This window comes from Sipha flava, unplaced genomic scaffold (genome assembly GCF_003268045.1).
Source record: "Sipha flava isolate LNK unplaced genomic scaffold, YSA_version1 133_pilon_pilon, whole genome shotgun sequence".
In the NCBI taxonomy this organism is placed as follows: Eukaryota; Metazoa; Arthropoda; class Insecta; order Hemiptera; family Aphididae; genus Sipha; species Sipha flava.
Genome location: NW_020271759.1, coordinates 78,339 through 103,396, shown reverse-complemented (window position 1 = coordinate 103,396; position 25,058 = coordinate 78,339). Strand labels below are relative to the sequence as shown.

The following is a 25,058-nucleotide window of genomic DNA, read 5'->3' as shown; positions in this document are numbered from 1 at the left end:
CCTCAAGACCACGCCACATGTACCACCATTAGTGTCCTCAAAGGTGGTCTTGCCAGTCCACGCACACTCGACACAAAGAAAAATCCAGAGCCAAGACATACGCAGAAGCAACTTCAAGCAACTCAAACAATTCTAATAATATTGAATCTATATCAAATATTTTATCTCAATTTGTTACACAATTACATTCCCTCATTACTTCATTAATTTCACTTTTATCCACACTCTGAAACTCATTACTATCTAAGAATACTAACTCTTCTTAATTATATCTTCCCGAATTCAAAATAATAATCATTATTTCTCATTAATACCTTTTGTATACTTATCATTTAATTATCACCAATTTCTTTTGCCTCTATGTTATTTTAATTTCTTAGTTGGTTTATATAATCACTATCTGTAATTGTTGAACTATAGTAGTTACTAACTAAAGGTTCCAAAAAAAAAACATGTTAGAAATTCCTATTGATTAAACCACATTTATTTAGTTATATGACTTGATAACTACAATGGTCAATATATATTTTTAAAAGATTTTATTAAATTATCATACAGATTTTTTCATAATAATTATACAACTTCTTTAATTTTTATTTACATATCATACCTAATTAATTAGTTAAATTTATTAATGATCAGCAACATTTGATTTATTTGTAAACTAACAGTAAAAATTATAGTTTATTCATAATGTGCACATGTAATACTATTTTAACTAGTCTTAAAAAAAGGCACAATCAATTAAAAATTACGTGTCAACAGGATATAATATAGATTGATCATAAATTGCTTTCATGCAATTAGTATATATTTTTAATAACCAATTTGGATGCAATTTTTTACCAATCCCAATCAGTTAATCTTGACTGGTCTACAAGTAAATATATAATTGTTCATATAGATGTGATAAATATATGTGTTTTTAAACTTTTATTAAAATACGCCATTTTACAAACAATATAGGTACATCATATATACATATATTATATTGTATAATATTTAAAATTTAAAAACATAGTCATTATTTACATTTAACCTATTTATTTTAGTCTATAATTGTACTGATACATAGTTGTACAAATATCACAGAACATTTTACTTAACAGTTATATAAAAAAATAATCAATAGTAGAAATTTCAGGTTTCAGTGTTATCGTCATTATCAAAAAAACTCGAGTACAGCCATGCTACCACACATAACATTATACAAAAGCTTATCATCATAAAAATGATTTTTTTCTGTAACAAAATCAAACGATTTTAATAGAAAATCATATTGTTATTCGTATGTATTTTGAATGAAATTTACAAATTTTATATGATTCGTAAATTACATTGTAAATACATACCATTCTTGCTTTACTGCTGTATATTACTGCTTTTTTAGTTTCCACCTTAGCATTCTCTGCAGCTTCTCCAGCCCGTAAAACATGCTGTTCTATACTATTAACAATATCACCCTACAATCAACCAAATATATAAAATTAAAATTAAAACAAATTTATTATAGTTTTTGAACCATTAATGTAGGCATTTATCGATTTCTATATTAGAAAACTTTCTATTTTTAAATCTGCACAGAATTTAGTTTGTGTACTCAAAGATATAATAAAAAATAATAAATTCTTGGAAAATTAATTTACATTTCGAAAGTGAGACATTGAAAATAAATATATATTTATGTGTGTATATTTTTAATTTATATTGTAGAATTATTAGTTTTACTATGGAAAAAGTAAACATTTTAAATTTAAATTATCATGATTGTAATTATTATGCGCTGTAATCGTATTATTGCATATTATTGCAACTATAATGATAAGTTTAAATTAAAAATTCGCAATTATCACAAATAGTATATGTCTATTTATTTCTTCAAATAATTATATTAATAAATACTGATATTTATACAGTGGTAAGTAGGTATTAATCATGTTTATAATAAATTAATATTCTCATCACAAACTGATCATAATATTTTTAATTCTTATGAAACGCACGACCAATTGTGCGTGAGTAAATTTTAAATAATTGTATTATGAATTAAATTCATAACATACCATAAAATAGTATAATCGACTTTCGTAGTCATATCATCTACTTGGAAAAATTCTTTAAACTATAAATACATTAGATCCAAAATTAAGTGTATACAACATAATTAACGAGTGTAAGATATTGCTATATGCATATTATTTGTGTGAGAAAGTGAAAGAAACATCTAAAGCCACAAGGATGAAAAGAGACTCTTGTCTTTTTATTTTCTTTTATTATTTGATTTAATGATATAAAATCAGCTTAACTTAATTTATACGATGAATTATAATTTTTGAATTTATTTATGAATTATTAAAAAAGTCAAAACTACATACTACTATCATAACTGTCATAACTACTAAGTTCATGACGCACTATATCTACTTAAAACTAGTTGTTATTGATGATAGAATAAATAAAATAATAAAAAATATATATGGATGTTTACATTATAACTATATTGTGAATAATTATACGTTCAAAGTAGTATCGTAAGAACCACATTTTTGCATTTATAGACATAAAGAATTGACATAGTCAATAAACAAACATCAATGACAACAAAAATGCATGGGAATTGTAAATAACATTGGAACACTCAAGTTGATATAAACTTTTACCAAATGGCTATTAAGAAATAGGTGGATATTAGTATAATATTTTCATCGATTGTCATACTTGCTTTTCGACTAACAAAGCCATTTCAACAAACATATCTCGAAGGTCTTGGATGCTCTTTTCCAATTTTATCAACTCCATGTGCCTGTCTTGGACTTCCTCCAGCGTTCTCCTGGCCTCAAGCGTTTCAGCTATGATCTAAAAAATCACACACGTCTGTTATAATAATTATTTTTTCGTTTCAAGCACGTGCCATCGTGAAAGCCGCGATCGTTCTTACGTTTCCGTTAAACACGGCTGAGTAGTTGCCTTGGCTAACTAGTTCGTCAAATTGGTCATTGGATATTTCAGCTTTTGCTATTGAACAAGAAACACAATTTTATAAAAGTCATTAAAACCTTAATAACTATACTTTAATAATCAATGGCGTATTGTTTTGATAGAGGAGGGTTCCTGTGTCTCGACCCTCCTAGAAGAAAAAAAAGGTTCAAAAATCATAAATTATATGACACGAAGGTACAGAGAAAAAGAACATTTATATCATGTTGTAAATAATTCTTAATTTGTATTTATAATAATAATAGAATAATATAATTATTAATTCATACCTTATGTGTATTTTTTATAATATTATAAAATCACTTATTTTTTAAAAACATTTAAAATCTTCCCACAACAAAAACTTTAAAAATACTCCATTGTTAACGATAATGTTTCAAAGTTCTATCCTCACCGATGGACACGACTTTTTGCATTCGTTCTTCGCATTTTTCCTTGTAGTCGATTTGCTCAGCATTGAACTCGGCCAAAGCTTCGACCAACATGTGTACAGTAGTGGCATGTTGAGTTTTTCGTATCCGCAGCGCGGCGCTCACTTGTTCATTGTCATTAGAAGACTCATCTTCTTCTTGGGTAATCTGTTTCTCTAAGCCTAAATAAAACGAGATTTCGCATTATTACAATATTTCCAGAACAGATGTAGTAACGTGGTTTATTTTCAGCCTAGATAATTTGCATACATTGTAGTCTCAGGATTCTTAGATGGTTCGGAAGTCACAATACAAAAATATTAATTTTAGTAGAACTTTTAAACATAAAATAAAGTTTATCTTATTATTATAGTTGTTTTGTGAACCCATATTCTCAGTGTTGGATTTAGGAAATTTGACGCTCGGGTTAAATAAAAATGCAATGCTCTTACGTAGTTAGAAATACGGTATACGTCCGTAACTTTTTTATTTTTCATAAACATTAGAGTGCCCATATACCTACAGAACCTGAGCCAAGCATAATTACTTACCTCCTAGATTCACCACTGTATATACCGTGGTATATGCTGATTACTAAGTACTACTATTTTTATACTTGACTAATATCTACGAATAATAATTTGTTCGTAAATTTGAATTTAATTATTTTTTGAATTAGTAGTAACTTTCAAAAGTCCTACTTGTTTTGATTATTTTAAAATCGATTATTGCATTAGATTTCATTATGATGTTTTATTTTTGTTAATGAAATATACCTTTACAAATAAAATTATTAATTACTAATTAATAAGTAATACATTTCATGTAATCCCGTAGATAAATAGGAAATACAATTCAAATGATTAAGCAATTATTAAATGTGCTTTTTATGAAAAAACTTATTGAAAAATTTTGATATTGTATTATTTTTATAGCAATTTACAACAATGTATTTTTTTTAGCTGAGTTTTCATCTACTCTTATGGTAAGTAGTTATTTACTAGTGTGAATGTACTTAAATGTATGTCACACAATTAAAGACGTCGCGTGTATAGGTATTTTATGAATCGCCATTGAAGGGCCTTGGTTTTAAAGAATAATTGTAGTTGTTTATATGACATTTCCTAAGTCCAAGACCTTGATAAATGAGTATCCGCTCTGGACAGCCTACAGATTACCATTTGCGATTTTTTTATTACGGATATCACCTTGCCCAATTATGTGCCTCTAATATATATATATACGATTATCACTGATATCCGTATTATTTTGATAAAATATTCTTAAGATTTTTTATGTAAGCGTTCATTATACCATAACACCATTGTATATCAAATTGTAATATTTATATTTTTATAGTGTAAAATAAAATTTAAATAAATTAATAATAAAAATTAAATAATTAAATAGAAATAAATAAAAATAATTTTATGTATATTCAATAGAGTTAAACAGCAGCAATTTATAGTTAATAAAATTTTAATTTAAATAACTTAAATTTATAATAAAATACATTTAAATATTTACAATATACTGTTTATTTTTCAGACCTTTTAATGTAGTGCTGACTTGTTTTCCCATTTTTTTTACATTTTCCGTTTTTAAATCTATATCTCGTTTCATATCTGCAAAACAATAAAAATGAATTAATAAAAATATTGAAAATTGATCATCTAAGATGGTTACAATAGCATTTATGACTATATCATACTTTCATCTTGCCTAGCAAGAAGTAGTAACTCTCCATGTAATTTTCTCATCAGTACTACGTGTTCTTTAATATGTGAAATTTTTCGTCGACATAGTTCGATCTGTAAATTTTTTGAAATATTTTTTATTTGATACCTAAAAATATATTATTATAAAAAGAAGTCTTAATACTAGAACCATTGATTATAAATACTATTAATAATAATTATCAGGGCCGGATTAAGCACGGAGCCTAAGAGCTCGGGCGCCAGGCCCTGTAATATTTAATGTCCCAAAGGGGCCTTCTATCATAAACCCAGTTCAAAATATTTTAAATTTAAATTTTATTTTGGTTACACATTTTTTTAATTTTCGTTATTATATTATTTGTATCTGTAATTTAAATAATATTATAGTATATTTGCATGTAATGAAAATTAACAAATATTAAAAATTGTTAAAAATATTTCTGTATAATCAATTCCTTTATATCATTTTTTTAAAGAAATAAAATTCAGTTATCGGTAATAAATATTATAAGGATTAAGGGTCTTTGGACTATTATGCTCCAGGCCCGATAAACTCTTAATCCGGTTCCTGATAATTATAATAAGGTACTTATTAAACAAAACAGATTTATATATATATATAATACTATTATTTTAATGTGTATTTATTTGTAAAATTGTAAGAATTAATAAGGATAATGTATAAATAATAATGTAAAAAACACTATAGCAATCACTGTTCAGAAGTCAATGGATTAATTAAAAATTTACAACTTTTAAAATTATTTTTATGAATATAATCATTTACATAAATGTACCTTCTATACCTTTCTATTAACAGCATTTCTTATAATAAAAATAGGTATATGGTGAAATATTTAATGTTGATGACTGTACTAACCATTTAACTTAAGTTTTAATTAAATTAGTTTTTGGATATTTAATTATTATCAATAACATATAATAATAAAATAATATTATATAATCTTAATATGTTTTAACCTGGTCAAAGAAATGTTCCATGTAACCGTATTCGGAGTCTTGAATATCCAGAGCAACGTTGTCGAATCCTCTAATGTTACTTTGGGAATCCATTCTGCTAACGTGATTTGGTAACACATCTTCAACGATCTATTAAAATTACAATTAATCCATAAAAGTGATCAATAATAATTCTTTAAGTAAGGTTAGAGAATTTTTATTGAGTAAGTTTGAACATAAAAAATAATTATAGGTAATTATAGCCAAAATGTATTTTACATTGTTAAAGTACATCAAATAAATAAATATAAATAAACAAACAGAAGTAGATAAAAATCATGAAAATCATTACTCATAGGAGTAATTAAGAAGGAAGGGGCTTAAATTTACTTAAAAGCTCCATTTTTTTTCTCATAAGATTTAAAAACTTACATAATTATTTATCTATTATAGACAGCTATATATCACAAGGCTTAATATTTTTTAATAAATCTTATGACCCTTTTGTAATGTAAGAATTGAAAAATGTTACAAACTGTTATTATAATATTTATTTATGTATATATTTTACAAAAAAAGTATATTATAAAAGCCGATTGGCGTTAATTAATAGAAAAAAAATAAAAATTATGTAAATTTTAATATTTTTTTAATTTAATGACTCTTTTGCTGTTGTTGATTTGAAATATTTTTTTTCGCATAATGCGACCCTAAAAAATTGTTGGTGACCCCTCGGTTGAGAATCGCTGCTTTAGAGTCAAAAATTTGGCTGCATCCTAATGGGGTCCCGAATTTAAAATTACTATACTAGTTGGTTTCCTAATTATTTTAAGTATTACACTAGTTGGGTCCCGAATTTTTATAGATACTACACTAGTTCCTGAATATTTTTTTGGAAAGTACTATATTATACTAATATTTTCCTTCCCATTTTAACAGACTTAGGACTGTCTATGATCGATATGGACCAAAAGTATGATTAAGAATGTTTTTTATAGTTTTTTTTTTGTTTTTTAGCTTCTTTACCATTAAAAAAAAATATATATAAAAACATTTTTAACCTTACCTGTGGTCTAAATAGATCATAGACAATCCTAAATCTGTTAAAATGGGAAGTAAAATGTTAGTATAGTATAGTACTTGCCAAAAAATATTCAGGAACTAGTGTAATACCTAAAATAATTCAGAACCCAACTAGTGTAGTACTTTTAAAAATCCGGGACCCAACTAGTACACTATCTGCGATTAGCCCCTAGTACTCGGGACCCAACTCGGATGCTCCGAAAAATTGAATATAAATTATTATTCTAATTTTAAGTATTAGGTAAATCAATACTATCAACTGTAATTTAAAACTGATTTGACATAAATAATTTATAGGTACTATTACATAAAGAATGTTTTATTTTATGTACTCGTACAAATTACATTTGTATTAACTTAGACGTATTAAGTTTGACAATCGCCATATTATAGAATCAATTATATGGTTTTCTATGAAAGTACCTTTACCTGTTAAATTATTAATTAACATAAATCTATGTGTATCAATATAATTTATAATACAGAATAAAAGTCAACCATTTTATAGTTAAAATAAATTTATCTTAATGATGAAATATAATTTTGTATTTTTCATTAGACACATTATTAAGATGTAGTTTTTAATTTCCACTTTCTCTCAGTAAACCAATTAATTGAAAAAAAAATATAACATGTTCATTGATTATCAATAATTGTATTAATATGAAATAGGTACCTCAGGTTTATTAGAAAAAAAATAATAATCATTTTATAATAATACATTTAATTACATTTTATCTATGACCATTGTCCAGTATTTAAGATATTTAGATACAATAAGTTTCAAAAACAAATAAGATAGAAATTTAGAATCTTCTGGAATTTACGATAAGGACATGAGTATAATAAGTAATTTATAATGGAACCAAACCTCAGCTATACGCAGGAATGTATTTAGGGGAGAGAGAGCGGGTACCATCGCCTCGAGCGGCACATTTTTTTGGAATTAAAGGGTGGGAGTATTTTTTTGTAACCCTAATCCATTATCTATTTTCATTAGTCAATCTAAAAATTTTAATATTTTAAGAATTTGTAAAGTGACCTATAGCGATTTTTATTTTCATGATAATATTATCAAAAGTTGATCACGTAAAATTCATCTTCTTCTTCTTCCTCAGCTTTTACTGTCCTTGAAGGACTTTCGCTGCCTTTACTACTTTTTTCCACCTATCTCTGTCAATACTGTCTTCTTAAGTTAATCCCTGGGCGCACTTGTTTATATCTACGTTTATATATACGTAAAATTCATTGATAATAAATATTACCTTTTTTTGAAAATCGTATAAAACATGTGTAGGGGTGGCAATAATACTGTATCTAGGGCGTCAAAACTCTAAATATGTCTCTAGCTATACGTGTAGAAACAGAAATGTTAAACGATATTCCAAAACAAATAAGAGTGATACAAGGATACATCTTATCACTGACATAAACACATAAATTATAATATATTATAAATGAGCTGAAACTTAAACATTAACTGAAATATTAAGTAAGACAAACGAGGGGTTGGAATTGTGGATGTACCATCGAGTCTTAAAAATCTCATAGACAGATCGTTTATCCAACGTGTATGTACTTCAAAGAATGCAAAAGAAAAAATAATTACTGAAGACTATAAAAACATGAAAATTAGAATAACTGGGGTACATAATGAGGAATAACTAAATACATGGATTGCTGTAATTTATACTTCAGAGAAAAATAAAAGGAAAATAAATGTTAGTAGATGAAGGATATATTGGTAGAAAATCTTCGCGACTGTTTTAGTGCAACAACAAATTAATTACATTATTAAATCGTTAGAAATAAAAGTAATATTAAATATAAATTCCGTCAGCCGAAACGGATAGGAACTTCAAGAAAATATTTTAATTCCAATACTCAACTACAGTAGAACCCGTTTAAGACGCTCTCGCTTAAGACGATTTCTCGGCTAATACGCTCATTTTTACGAGTCCTTTGATTTTGACAACATAATTTGTTTCCGCGTAATACGATTTCCCGCTTAAGACGCTATTTTTAACTGATCCTTTGGAGAGCATTTTAAACGGGTTCTACTGTAGTTATAAAATAATATAATTTAAAAAATATACATAGCTACAAACTAAAAATAATTTATAGTATGTAAATAAATAATATTAATAATTTAAACGTTTAGACACAAAGAATATTTCCTTAATTTCCACTCATGAATTAATTTAGAAAATATTAGTTACATATATCATGTATGTGTATACGATATGTATATTAGTTGAATTCTAAAAATTTAATAATATCTTTTTAAAATTGTTTGTTGAAAAAATGACATCTGGAAAAATACGATAAGTAGGTGAAAAATTTCAAGAAAATATAGTCGTGTGTATACATGTATTGACAATTGAAAAATGATAGCACAGAGCACAGATAATTATAAACATATAATGAGTTATGATTAATAATTAATGTAATAAATAACAATATTTTGTTAGACTAGTTATTTTGAATGATAAGATTTCTGTTATAAAATGGTCTTTAAATTTGAACTTATGACACGTTCTAGATTTAAACGCATGTATTTATCATTAAAATAATCAATATAATTTATCACCATTGAAATTAAATGATATAAATTATTATGATAGCATAAATTATTATCAGTATACACATATTGATGTTTTACAATAGGTTTTTATAAAATTCCAATATTATTCTTTCTTTATATTAGTTAATTTTAATCTTAAAGTACTTATTGTACTATCTGTAAATTACTGAAAATTATGAATCGTTGATTTTTCAAATAAAAATAATTAATAAATAAAAAATAATTCATGTATTTAATATTGCATTCTTCTGGTTTATCAGGATATTTTTTTTTGCGCGCCAAACTATCAACTATAACTAAAAATTGTACACACGTATTCTCTTTACCCTAATTTTTAAATACATTTAATTAAAATTATTTGTAATTAATATGAGTGTTCAATTAAAATCTGATCTATAGTAGATTATTAAATTATTTAAAATATTTAACAATGTCAAATTATTACTCGTTGTAAATAGGTAATGAATGTAATTTAAAATGTTAGTATAAATATTTGATACAAACATATATGTAAGCATATATGCTTTAATTGTATACTAAATATATCGGCTTGAACACATTAATTGTTAAAGTAATTTAAGATTTATCTGTATAAGTTAATTAATACTTTATTTTTGTAGATAATTTTAAATATATATAGAATATAATTATCAAATTTATTAATATAAATATACATATAGTTTAAAAATCATAATATTCTTCACACTTCAAAAGTTGCACGAACATGTAAAATAAAATTTTTATACATATTATTTTTGAACATTTCCTTATTATATTTTTATCGACATTCTATCTTCACTTTAACTACTGGATTATGGGTTTTTTTTTTACAGAGTTATATATTGTGCAATAGGTATATAATACGACTACATCAATGTTATTAGTGTATCGTCCTTCTACGGAAAATGTTCTTGTTTATTTTTTTCTAGGCTATAAAACATAGGAAATATAATGTAAAACAGATAGCTTAATAGTTTTTTTCTTTCCAGTATTTTGTTTGACTAATACAGCCTTTTATTCGCTATGAATTATTACGAACACAATAAAAATAATGTTCCTTATGGTTCCGCACCACCGAACATTAACAGCGCTCACCTCTGCAAGCCTTGAAGTCATTGTGTTGGGGAAAATTAATTGGTGCCATTTTCAACAGATCAGGACAGTTGGCATAACAATACATCAATTGTGCGTGTGTGGTAAAAAAAAACTGTATATTATACATCATATACGTATGTGCAGGTATATAAATAACTGCGTACTCTACGTGGAAACTCGCAATTTTTGTTTATAATCAACCTGTGCATATAAATGCATTGTATCGTTTAAATTATGTAGGTACACCAAAATAATATTGTAATGAGCAACGAGAATCATCGTATATACCACGACTCCTACGTCCTTAAAATCGTGTCGAGCCTTGTCTAAACGCGACCCAAACAACGGAAAACATCTATTCATATTTTACCTACGACACATCAAACTTTAAGGACCATCGTTCGTAAAATCCGTACTTTACACACAAACAAAATTAGGATGACGGATTGTAGTTGGAAATGATTATATTTGTTCGGTTGTCAAAACGAGTATTTACATAGTTAATCAACTGAAAAGTCGTAGAAAACAAATATAGTGTGTCCTCAAAATGATTTATTTCTGGTTGGTGTCTTAACACCAGAAACTCCTTTGTCTGTACAATTCTATATTCTGTACATTACTAAATAATTCTCTTCGTGTTTTTACAGTTTCAGCTGATAAGACAAGTGTAATTAACTCATAATTATAAATGTGTCTCAATCAAATATTTGAAATCCAAGGTTATATATTGTATTACTGCGATATTAATGTGGTAATACAATGAACAATTAAATAATGCATTTGCTGAACTCAGATATAGATAGATGATAAATTAAGTAAATGAAGAAATATTTTATATTAAACCAAGACAATAAGAAAATCACGGGAAGATATTTTGTAAAAACAATATAATGGATGTTAGATTTCGATAACGTTTAATTAAAGTATATATTCGCGTTTGTTAGGTGTCTATTTATGAATAGCTTCAAGCTTGACTATTAAAAAATCGATATGGTTAGGAAATATATGTATCAAAATAAATAATTTCTGATTTGTAAAACTTTTTAGTTTTTATTATCGTTTAATTATTTATTTGATATAAACAAATTGGAGATTGTCGAGTATATTAATAGATGAAATTGTAAAATATATTTGAAATAATATAAAAATATTAATGTAAAAAATAATAAAACAATCATTGTACTATTATAATAAGCGATAAAATTAATATGAATATCAAAATATCAAACGACGTGGATAAATATATTATGAAATCAAATTTAATGTTTTTGAATCATGCAATGAAAACGTCAAGTACCTGATACATTCATATTAAAATTAATTTAATATTTCTGGGTACTGATAAATATTTTAATTTCAGGTATATTAGAATATTTGAAAGGTAAATATATTTTTTTTAATAGCTAAGTAAAAATTAAAAATTCTACTTACAGCTTGTAACTCTTTGAGTCTATCTTTAATCATAGCTGAAAATGTCTATATAATAAAAACAATTCACTTATACAGCACAAACATACTTAATAATAAAGATTAAAATAAATCAATTCGTTTAAGCACACTCCACACTCGACGCTAACAAAATTAAAACTAAAACGATTCACGAGTTTTTAAACAGTAACAACTAACAGCTTTATGTAACTCCCACTTTATACGTACCTACCAACTACAACATGAGATGATTACGAACGTAATTACATTTTTATTGTATTTTTTAATGTTATTCATAATTTATTTGAAAAAATTACATTTGCTGTCTTCACTATTTTAATAAGTTATACTGATAAATTAATTAAATGTCATTTTCTCTTTAATGAAAACTAAATAAAATAGTTTGTATTAATTCAGATCGTTTGATCTCAGAGTGTATTTTATTGTTATGGGTTTAATGATCCAATATAGTATTATTATAATTTATAAGTCCTTTAATTATGAAATATTCAGTATTGAGTGTTTTCCATCCAGCGGTGTATATAGGAGGAGAAGGCATCTGGGCCGTGTTCCATAATGAAATTTCAAGTGAAAATATTTTAGGTTTTTCAAGTACTGTTTTTAATTTTTATACATCATAAATATTGATGTTTTAAACTTTAAAAATAAAAAAATTATTTTCTAATGAATAATTTCTAGTTATAATAGTTCGTACTTTTATAATAAATAGCAAAAGTGATAATGAACTACGCCGAACAGTGGTAATACGATATTTTTAGAAAATTATGTGTTCATAAAAAAATTATCCCATACTGAAAACAATTTCCATGTACCTTTACCACTGCTTCCATCAGGGACTTGGGTATTTTTTTCAGTTCTGATTTTAAATTTAACATTAATATAATTGTCAATAAAGCTTTTAAACTGTTTGGGTTTTTAAGTAAAACCACTGTTCATTTTAACAATACAGTTCGCTTAAAATCATTTTACTGTTCTTTGGCTAGATCTCATTTAGAATTTAGATAAATGGCTCATATTTTAAAAATTGAAAATGTAGATACGATCAGAGGATAACTAGGAATTTTTACACCCGTGGAAAATGTTAAAATTACGCCCTATTACCAATTATCAAATACTCTTCATGAGAATTTTTTTCTTATAATTAATATATAATCGTACTTATTGAGTTTTAACCTAATAACAGTATTTAAGAAACTTGAAAATATCAAATTAGTTGTTAATAATTACAAAAATTACACCTCTATAATTTTACGTCCGGGAATAAATTCTCGTTTTCTATCCCTAGATACGGTAAAAATTTTTAAAAACATTAGTTTTTAAATGAAAGCTTCCAATTTCTATTGTTACGAACACTTCGATGGACTTGGTCTAGTTTCATATGAAATTAGGCGTAATTCAGCTGATATAATATTAATTTATGGCCTTATTAATCATAACATCCATTTTCCAGAATTATTATTTCAAATTGGGTTATATGTTCCAGTACATTTTACTAGATATTTATTTTTTTTTTTTGTACTCAAATGTATAACTAATTTAGCAGTATGAACTTTTCTCCCTATATCTTTATCTGTATCAAATTCTATTTGTATACATTTTGATTTTTTTTGATATATCTCGCGATAAATTTAGGAAAGGCGTTTTAGATATCATTCGTTATAATTATTATTATCATTTTAATTTTGGTTATAAAATAATTATTTGTAAAGATTTTTGCCATATCATTGAAAAATGTTTAAAACAATTTTATATCTATATTATAGAAGTTACTTTTGTTAACTATTGTAATTATTATTACAAAGGACAATCTGCTTATTCATGAAATATAAAAAAAATATTCAGGTGTAGATCAATACAAGTTATAGGCTATAGATTATAACTTATATGTATCTTCTATAATTATTATTTAAATTACTTTTTTGATGTATTGCGTTGTTTCATAATAGGCTAATAATAACATTAACATTTAAATGTATCTTTGTTTCCGCCTAAAATATATAGATCAGAAAAATGATTTTACGATTGAATAAGTTTGCCTATTGTTATTAATTTACATATTGTTTTATAGTACCTAATATATGTTAGATAGTTATTTTATATTTCTAAGGCCTCAACATTTTTAGGAAGTTTTCAAAATTTATAATAAGTAAATTAAAAAAAAAAGTACCTATATTAGGTGCAATAAATGATGTTTTAATTCTCAAAGCACATCTTGGATTTTTTTTGGGTAGGAAAGGATAAAACCAATTAAGTCCTCACCTTCCTTGAGTGAGCTTTTATTCATCTCCTCTGCCTCTCATAAAATTAAGTTCGATATGTTATTATATTCAAGCAATTAAGTGACAAAAATATACCAGTTATATTAAAAATATAAGATTTTTGATTTTAAATACATTATATGATAATAAGCACCTTTTAAACTGAAAAATTCTCAGACTTAAATTTTAATACATTTTAAAAACAGTATAAACTATAAAATAAAGATTTAATATTGATATTCCTATTATTGAAAAATTAGAAAACTATCACAATGTCTATATAAGAATTCACTTTAGAATGATAATCACAGGTTTAGTCTTATAATTATTGTTTGTGATAGCTTTAAACATATAAAAATAATTTTAATACTATACATAAAATAAGTACAAAATATAACAAGAAAATTCTATAAAAAATTTTAGGAAAATATAGTTAAATGGTAGGAATCACCTATTTTAAATGTTTTTTTTTATAAAAATATAAATTAAATCAAATAAGAGTTGGATTTATATAAATTGTATTTAAAAACATATAAAACAATAATAAACATGTAAATTATAAATAGCCCATAAATAGTTAAACAATAAAATATTAACATTAATAAATCTCTTAAGATAATTTTATACATTCAAATTAATTAATGTCAGTTAATCGTTAAACAGTTCTCAATATCATAGCTTTTTTAAATCCCAAAAAAGCTTATAGCCAATAAATAAAAAAATACAATAGTAAAATAATATTAATTAAAAAATAAAATTATTTAATCACTTAAGATGTACATGTATTACTAATATACCAGTTTAATTATAAATTATAGTTGATATAATATTAATTTGAAAAATATAAAAAGACAATAAATTGTATACTCTTTCAAAAGAATAAAAGATTACGCCAATATTTTATTTTATAATACTACCAGTGAAATATAATTTAATTATAATTATATTCTATTTCTACGCTTATGTGGCATTGGACAAATGTTAACATCATCAGGTGATATTACTTCTGCAGTATCGATTAATAAATGGTCATATTGTCCGTCTCTCGCTGTAGTTTCTTTAGCATGATTTGCATATTTCTTTATGTAATCTATGGCTAGTTTTGTGTCTACGTCATTCATATACAATCTGTAACCCCAAGTGACTAGAACGATGGGCTAAAGATGAAATTTAGTAAAACATGTGTATGGTTAAAATCATTATTTCTATTTATTAGGTTTAATTATGATACATACTCTGTCTTCAGGCACTAAATTATACGGAGTAATAATATGCCTGAAAAGGCATCCTTTTAAAACCATTCGCATACGTTGGACTAAGACTGGATGAGTACATGGGTGGTATAACATTACAACAGATCCATGCTGAAAAAATTAAAATTATTTTACCCTGGCTTAGTATATACTAGGATCAGTGCTAAGAAGCAATGTGTTCAAAGGAAATTGTTGCAATGATTTCGTTCCTTTTTTATGTATAGGAACATATTGAAATTTCGTTCATAAATAATTTTTTTCGTTCTTTTCTTTGTTTATTTATTTTTTTAAAAGCAATTACAACATTTTTAGAATAACAGAAAAAACTTACTCCGTTAGCTTATACATTAGACTTTTTACAAAGTAATTCTGGGATGTACATGAAATATTTATTGCTTACATTATATTAATTGAAGAAGAAGTAGTGTGCTGGAACATAAGTCTTTACAATATAGTTAAGCAATACTTCTATAAATAAGGTGAATTCCCTAAGTAGATACTTAATTAATAATTAAAGTGTATTATTTTTAGTTTTAGTAAACATTGATTAAATTATAACTTTTATTGTTCAGATTCATTTATGGTTTGATAAATCCCTTGTGATTGAATTTACATTGATTTCAAGATTAAAACTTCAGTGACTTTCAAATACATTACAATTATGTGTTGAAGCATTGCTCAAAACTGAATTTTAAAATGAAAACAACGAAAATTCAAATTTCCAAAATGAAAATGAAGAAGAAAATAAAGATAATTCTAATGACTTTTTTGGAAATAATGTGAGTAATTCTAATAGTGTTAAGTCTGATGAACAGTTGAATAATTTTCTATATTCTAACAATAAAGACATAAAAATGATTTTGAATTTTCTTAAAGTTTTCAAGAAATGTTTAAACTATAATATGGGATTACCATCAAGCGCATAAATTGGACACTAGTTTAGTACTGGGGGAAATATTATAACCTTAAAAAGATTTTCGTTAACTGATGACATGTTTTAAATCTTAATTATGTTAAAGTAAAATAAAAGCTGTATTTAAAAAATTTAAAAAATAATGTATTTAAAAAAATGTATTTAAAAAATATTGTATACATAATAATCTCCCAATATACGGTCTACCAAAATGGACGTGGTCTACCGTAACAATATTAAAAGTATAAATAAAAAAAAAATTTAATTTATTAAGGATCCACAAAGCATAATTTCATATCTCTAAGAAAAGCATCAAAAATATTATCAGTTTTATTTAATCCTCACCACCAATACTCGGCTAAGTACCTCTCTAAGACGTTTTCATTAGTACCTTACATTTTTTTATCGATTTTGCGTAAATAATAGTTAATAATAGTAATAGTTAATAGTAAAAGTAAATAATAATGACTGGAGATTCCCAGCTTTAGGTAGAACACATAACATTGGTAGACCGCATATTATACTCATATTTATAGTTACGTAGCACACAAAACAGAGTTATACTGCATTTTGGGAGATAGCCCATAATTATTAATGTATATTATTGTAATAGTTATGTATACAATATATATATAAGTTATAAATATTACTATAGGTATAAAATTACCTTGTATGAAATAAACAAATTTAAAAAATAAAAACCAAAAAACAATACCTAATTAAATTAATTATTACTATAAATTATAATGATAACATTTTAAAATTATTTTATGGTTGAAACATGTTCCTTATTTAGGAACGAGAAAAGGAACTAGATCCTTTCTTCAACACAGGAATGGTAAAAGATTTAGTTCCTTTTTAACAAAATGAACGTGAATATGAACTTTTTCTTTTTTTAAAGGAACCTTCCAAGCACTGACTAGGATACAATACATAATAAAATATTTTCTAAATAATAGCATTAATATTTACCTCCAAATTGTGCAACCATCTTTGCTTAGGTAAAAATTTATATTCACCATACCTAGCCCAAGCTGGACGATGTGGACCACTATAAACAATTTAAGAAAACTATTAAATCAATTGATAAACCTTTTCTTTCATACCTTATAGGATTGTGAATTTTTTCTATTTAACTTACTAATAATTTCAAAGATGTTTGACAAAAAAATTGATTTATATAATGGTATATTTTTATATTGGTTTTATAATAAACTTTATTACTATACCAAGTTTAATATAAAAAGCATTATCTATAATATTTAATATCACAGAGTCAATTTAAATGATTAAGTTTAAATAATAAAAATTACAAATGAAGAATGAATACATTAATGAAAAACAGATAATTATGGTAAAATTGACTTTATTTTATAAATTCAACATTATTATTATTTATCGTTAGAAAAATTCAAGTATTAAAGGTGATTATGAGGTCAGAATTGAAATTTAATACTTACATACATACTAAATAAGTAATATACATCATTAGATATTCAATTTAATTAGATAAGACATTTAGTAGTACAGAAACAAAAAGTAAGGTACTTACAATGTGGGAATATCATGATTGTATGCTATAGATTCTTTCATGCACACGTGATTAGCCTGTTTATAAAAATAATATTATTAAATAAATAGGAATAATAATTGTAAAGTATTTCATAAATTGTTTTAAATTATTAAAATTGAAATGTATGTAAGTTTTATTTAAATATAATATTTTTCTCCACATTTACAGAGCATCAGTGGTTCAGTGGTAGAATGCTCGCCTGCCACGCGGGCGGCCCGGGTTCGATTCCCGGCTGATGGATGCAAAATATTTTGTTGCCGTTTTTTTATTTTTATCTTTTAATAAACAAAATACCTTTATACAAAAAAATGTATTATATTATTTAAACCCCAAATCACATTAAGTATAAACAGATTAATAATATTTGGTTATTATTTATTTATATATTTTATTTTGTTACGCCAGGGCCAAATGCTAAACAATAATATTTGAATAAAGCTATTTTCTGCCCAAATAACAAATACAAATTATAAACAACTAAGTAAGAAAAATATATACCTATTGACAAGGGCGCCGCAAGGGGGATGCAAGGGGATGCAATTGCATATCGGATTTTCTAATCGTAACCAATACCCCTTATTACTTTGTATCCGACAAATAAACAAAAATAACTTTGTATCGACATATATTTTGAAAAAACATTTCTACGTATTTCTATTAAAATAAATTAAACATAATTTAAAAATTAGCGTATATTATGCAAAATACACCCCCCTGTCAAAATTCCTGGCGGCACCCTTGCATATTGATGTTAAGCAAAATACTATATTGTTATTAGTAATAGTGATTAAAAAAAAATAGATAAATAGCATAAACATTTATAAATATCTAAATGTTAAATATACTTTACCCAAGATTAATAAAATGAAAAATATATGAAAAATATAGAATACGGTTATGACATAAGTCACTTGGTGTTTTATGATTTGTTTGGTCATTAAAAAGAAAAACATAAATAATATATAAATAAAAATAGGAGAAAAAATCCACTCTATCCAGTAATATTTTTTGCAATGTTCTTAGAAACAAACACATTGAAACATTTTTTTTATATTTTATATGAACAATTCATGAAACTTTATATAGATTCATAGATAAAATTATAAAATAAAGTATTATAGGTATATGTTAATATTATGGTTATGAAATTATAATTAAAAATCTTTCCCACACTAAAAATCTATGAAATGAACTATACAAAATATTTTATTAGAATTTTAATTTACATACCAATATAACTGACTTCCATTTATAACAGTTTCTTTTTATTTAGTTTTTTTTTTTTTTATATGGTTATATTCAAAAAAAGATTTTTACAGGAAAATGAAAGTAAACAAGTAAACCAAAAGTAAAAAAATAAATAAAATTGATTACTAAATCATTATATGATTGAATAATTTACTTTCTATAATGATTTCCTCGATATTTTAAACTATTGACAATTAAAGCAGATAATTAAAGGTATAATGGTTATTTTAAACTAATATTATGAAAGTCAAGTAAAATTGTATAGGTGATCAATAGCATGACCTACTATTGAATGTTAGATGACTTGTACAAAATATATAATTTAGGTATTTCTAATGAAATAATTTATTTTAATTTTCTTCTGAAAAACAGAACAAATATATGTATTTAAATATAAATTAATAATTATAAATATTCAAACTCGAAACAGTACTTTAAAGTCACAATTACTCAAATACATATTTTATATTAAATTTAAGTAAACATTAATTTATGAATTAGAAATTAACTATTAAATTATTATTATAAATTACATTATTTTATTCAAATAAAATATACAAATGTAAATGTATTTTAATTGTTGCCTGTTGGGTTGGTTTTCATTGTTATTAAATATAGTATAATAATATAATTAAATTAATGCTTCCCTAGTAGACATATTAAATGTGCAAAATTGATATTAATTATTAGACTATATGTATAGAAAATTAATTTTTAAATGTGCATTATTATAAATGTTATATTTAATAATTATAATAACAAAATAATTAATATGTTATTTTTATACTGATTAATAAAAACTATTGAGTTTTTGTAGGTATAATGATTTATAATAGTATTTACCACATAGTATTTGGGCAAAAGTTCTCTTTCCAATAACGGTGAAACATCAGATAGTACTGGTAAACTATCACTCAACATACAAGTATAGTTGTATGGGGATCCATCCCAATCTCTAGTTAAGTTTGTCTAAAATCAAAATTGGCATATTTTATAAAATATCAACAAAATTTTAAATATAGTTGAATCATGATTTATTAAATAACAATTATTGTTAATAGAAGAAAACACTTTAGTTTAGTATAACTTGTGTAGACATATAAAATTAAGCTAGACTCACACATTGACAATTTTTTAACAGAACTGTACGACTATATAGCTGCTAACTATGAACGATAGCTTACATTTCTGTTGTATACTTATCTTATTTCCGAGACACAATCTCATAACAATTCTTGTGCTGGTCTGAACATAACCGAAAAAAGCGTCAACAGTGTGATTAAATGACTATCTACTGTTTTAATTCATCAAAACAGTTGAGAGTTACAGTTTGGTGTTTGGTTTCTGGTAATTTTAAAATTCTTTTATTTTTATAAGCTTTAAAATTACAACATCAAGTTTAAAAAAAAAGTGGACAGTTGGGGACACCCTCAAACTAAATGAAGAATATGAAAATAATTATTGTTTTTATAATCCATTACATCCAAAATATATGGATAAATTGGCGAGGGATTGAACATTTCATTATATACACAATATAATTTCCTTCTTTGAAGCCATATTTGTTACCATACACTTCTCATTTTTTTTTTTTTTGCTCAAACTTTCTATGACATAAATATATAAACAACTTTAATGATATAAATATAAATATATAAATAAAGCGGACTTACGACACGGTTTACTGTTCAATACAACTATACATAGCTTATAGGGTTTAAAATGTATTTGGATATAGATAAAATAAAATAAAGAAAAGAATTAATTTAGTAGTAGAAAGAAAAAAGAAAAAAGTAGCACAATTCATTCACGTTTCGATACCATGGTATATAATAATGAATACAAAATACAAAATATAAGACACTGAATAAGTAACAAATACAAAAAATAGTAATTAAGCACAAGTGAGAACACTATAACAACTAGTTTTTATATCGCTGTCACTCGTATTCAAAAATATTTTATTTAATTGTACGAACAATCTAGATATTTTTGATAAGATAGTTCAATACATTTCTGTATTATTGTAAATATTTTTGTATCATGACAACAATTGTCGCAGCATTTATATTACTAGTTTGAATGTTCGTAACATATATGTCATACAGTTTTAAATTGTTTTATGAAAAAACTGTCATTGTATAAGTCCAGCATTAACTATACAAAATGTCTCTTTAAGATATACCGTTTGAGAAAAATCTTAAGATAAAGATAATTATTAAATCCTGTTTTCTTACTCATAAATATTTGAGTATATATATATTTAGTTTTAAAAATAGTATATTTAACATAGTAATATTTTGATTTTATCTTATCTAACTTTCTGATAATTTCAAAACAATATTAAGTTACATACACTATTTTTCCGTTAACTATTTTTTTTATAAATTATGAAGTTAATGAAAATTAAGTTATATTTAAAATTTTTTTAAATAAAAATTAAGAATATATATTAAAGGATGATTTCAATGAATGATGTAAAAAAAAAAAAAAATAGAATTTGATTATCTTTATTTTAGTAGATATTGCAATGGATATATATTGTTATTGGACACATTTATAAATAATTCATATAAATATTTTAATTGTGTTTTCTATGTTAATAAAATGTAATATTCAATTATGTATAGTATATATATATGCTAAACATGCATAAAAGTAGGCATGTCCAAGTTAAAAATAACCTTTCCATCATCGCATGTAGAATTAATATCCATAGTTCCCATCATACTTTTCTTAAGTTTTGGCATACTATAAACACTAAAATCTTCATTTTCGTTAACAACTCGTGAAATACTTCCAAAGCTTTCTTTGTTTGAATGATCTGGCATATATTTACCTTTCCACCTATAACCAAAAAATTGTATGATCACCAAAAATAGAAAAAAATATAATATAAATAAAATGTATAATAAACCATATAAAAGTGGCAAGTAAAAATAAATTATTAAACTTAATATAAAGTTTAAATATTTAAAATAAAAATTTAAATATACTTTAAATATAAATACCAATAGTAATATAAACCCTAAGACTTTAATTAGACAAAACTTATACCTAAAAATGACTGATATCATCATCCCAAGTATATTTCTATTTCAAATTTAAATACAATACAATACAAATAAGTACATTAATATATTATCATTATCTGATGAATTCTGTGATTGTTTATAATAATTAGGTTTTAAATGTGTATGAATACAGTAAAACTCGTTTAAGACATATAAACAAATAACCGTTAAATATTGATAAGTGCAATATAATGTCGTTTACTAGATCTTGCTCTTCAATTATTAATGATTATACCATAAATAATATTGTATAAAAACGGATTTTTGAAATTTGAGATTTAGGGGTTACATTTGCCTCAACTTTTTTTTTCAATCAACATTATTTAAAAATAAAAAAAAACATCTACTACATTAGATTTCATTAATAGAACTTGAAAAGATTTTACTAATTCCGATGCATTAAAAATTCTATATTTTTCTCTAGTGCGTTCTTCTCTGAAATACAACTTGGTCGTATGATCACTCTCTAGTGTTGTTCATATACATAGCTTAGAAGCTATTCAAAATCGTTTTCTTCGTTTTATCTCTTACAAATGTAATATACCACGTAAACCACACTCACAATATACACTATTATTAAACCAATTAAATATGACTGGTCTAGCTGTAAGGAGAAAAATCACCGATTTGAAATTTCTATATAAAATAGTAAATAGTTTTTAAAATTGTCCTGAATTACTCAGCTGCTTAAATTTTAATGTTCCTCATTTTCGAACTAGATCTGCAAATACTTTTTACATTCCATTTCAAAGAACTAATCACGCACTTGATTCACCTATTAATAGATTAATGAAAATAACTAATGACTTCCAAATAGATCTATTTAATTTTCCTTCTTTTGATTGTTTTTGTAATCATATTGCGTATCTATAAATTATTTCTGCTACCTATATTATTATTGTCTAAATGATATTTTTAAATTGTTTTTATAGTTTTTAATATTATTATTTATATATATACATATACTATTTACTCTATTTACTGTATTTCTTTTTAATAGATTTAAGTCCACAAAATTGTATTTAATTATAAAAAATTGTAATTGGGTTCTAAACGTTTAAAAAAAAAAAAGAAAAAAAAGACACTCTTCAAGAAACCAGTTAAAAATAATGTCTTAAGCGGAAGCAAAATGAGAGTATTAGTCAGAAAATTGTCTTAAGCGAGAGCATCTTAAACGGGTTCTACTGTATATATTAATTGTTAATTTATAATATAAATTTAACAATAAAACTTAGTAGCAAATTTGTTGTTGAATTTTTCATGTTTATCAATTAATAAATACTAACTCATCTTGTTTTTGGTAAGGTTTATTCAATTTTGGATAAATGAGATCAACTGAACCAGGTACATCTGAAATATAATTTATTTTATTAAAAAATGAATGAATTTAATTATAATGATAATCTTTCACAAATACATGATTACAAATATAAAATAAAATATACTAAAAAAAGCATAATATATTTTTTGTAGTATATTTTATTATAATATTATTATAAAAAAATCAAAGTATCAATTATTAACAAATCAATATTTAAATAAGTGTAATTATATAATTTATTGGTTTTAATAGATATTTTCTATAATAAAAAAAACATTCATTTTGGCATTTGAAAAATTATTATGTACAAGTTATAATAGTAGTTACTTAAAATTATAGAACTAGGTAGGAAATATTGTATTTTTGCTAAAAAAAATTTTTTTTGAGAAATATATTAATTGAATTAAGATTATTAATAGCAAATAATTGTTTCACAATCTACCATTTTGATAGCTGTTATTTTTTGGACTCAGTAAAAATTGTAATATTAAAAAATCACTTTATTTGAAATAAATGTTTTTGGCAAATAATTAATTTTTAAATAACTTTATAGTATTTTATAAATTATTTACCTATGTAACTATGAGATTATTCAACGTTACAATATTCGATTTATATAAAAAATTATATAAATTGGAAAACTTACTTATATTTTCTATTTTAGATGAATTTCCATTTTCAACACTAAAAATTACTACAAACAACGTTAGTAAGCTTAGATAGCAAAAACCGGTTTTTAATGAAAACATTGTTCAAATTTCTCTACACCCAACGTCAAAAACAATTAACTGAACCAAAAATATTTATTCTTTAAGCATATTTATCGATGATCTAATGATAATCGACAAATTTTTGATTAAAAACGAAATCGGTTAACCGTAAGACATATACGCACTATCTAAAGTAGTTACGTAATTGCTATAAACTTCACAACTACAATTCTTTATCATTGAAATTGTGTTAAATATTTGATAAGAATATTGATAAAAAGATGAATGATATAAAAATATTTCAAAGCACTTCTAAAATCAAAGCAATTTATGACAGTCCATTAAATATTCAACTATAAATAATAAAAGGTAAAAAATACCATAAAAAAATATTAAAACAGAATTGGTGATT

General features: G+C 24.3%; 2 protein-coding genes and 1 non-coding gene across 3 annotated transcripts; 1 reads left to right on the top strand and 2 right to left on the bottom strand.

Moving 5' to 3' along the window:
• Positions 1 to 1,024: 1,024 nt before the first annotated feature.
• LOC112679288 (syntaxin-like) lies at positions 1,025 to 12,433 on the bottom strand. The gene is made up of 9 exons (XM_025549032.1): positions 12,279 to 12,433; positions 6,107 to 6,235; positions 5,119 to 5,218; positions 4,958 to 5,032; positions 3,392 to 3,589; positions 2,939 to 3,015; positions 2,719 to 2,856; positions 1,353 to 1,463; positions 1,025 to 1,242 (listed from the first exon to the last, which is right to left on the bottom strand). Exons 1-9 carry the CDS (start codon positions 12,309 to 12,311, stop codon positions 1,141 to 1,143), a joined length of 963 nt encoding a protein of 320 aa, XP_025404817.1. The 5' UTR covers positions 12,312 to 12,433; the 3' UTR covers positions 1,025 to 1,140.
• A 2,998-nt stretch (positions 12,434 to 15,431) lies between these two features.
• Positions 15,432 to 24,868, bottom strand: LOC112679287. Its single transcript, XM_025549031.1, has 8 exons — positions 24,583 to 24,868; positions 23,902 to 23,965; positions 22,226 to 22,388; positions 20,385 to 20,510; positions 18,273 to 18,328; positions 17,693 to 17,771; positions 15,790 to 15,918; positions 15,432 to 15,711 (listed from the first exon to the last, which is right to left on the bottom strand). The coding sequence occupies exons 1-8, from the start codon at positions 24,683 to 24,685 to the stop codon at positions 15,496 to 15,498; spliced, it is 936 nt and encodes a 311-aa protein (XP_025404816.1). The 5' UTR covers positions 24,686 to 24,868; the 3' UTR covers positions 15,432 to 15,495.
• Trnag-gcc lies at positions 18,463 to 18,533 on the top strand. Its single transcript has one exon. It is a non-coding gene; the product is annotated as a tRNA-Gly (tRNA).
• Positions 24,869 to 25,058: the final 190 nt, after the last annotated feature.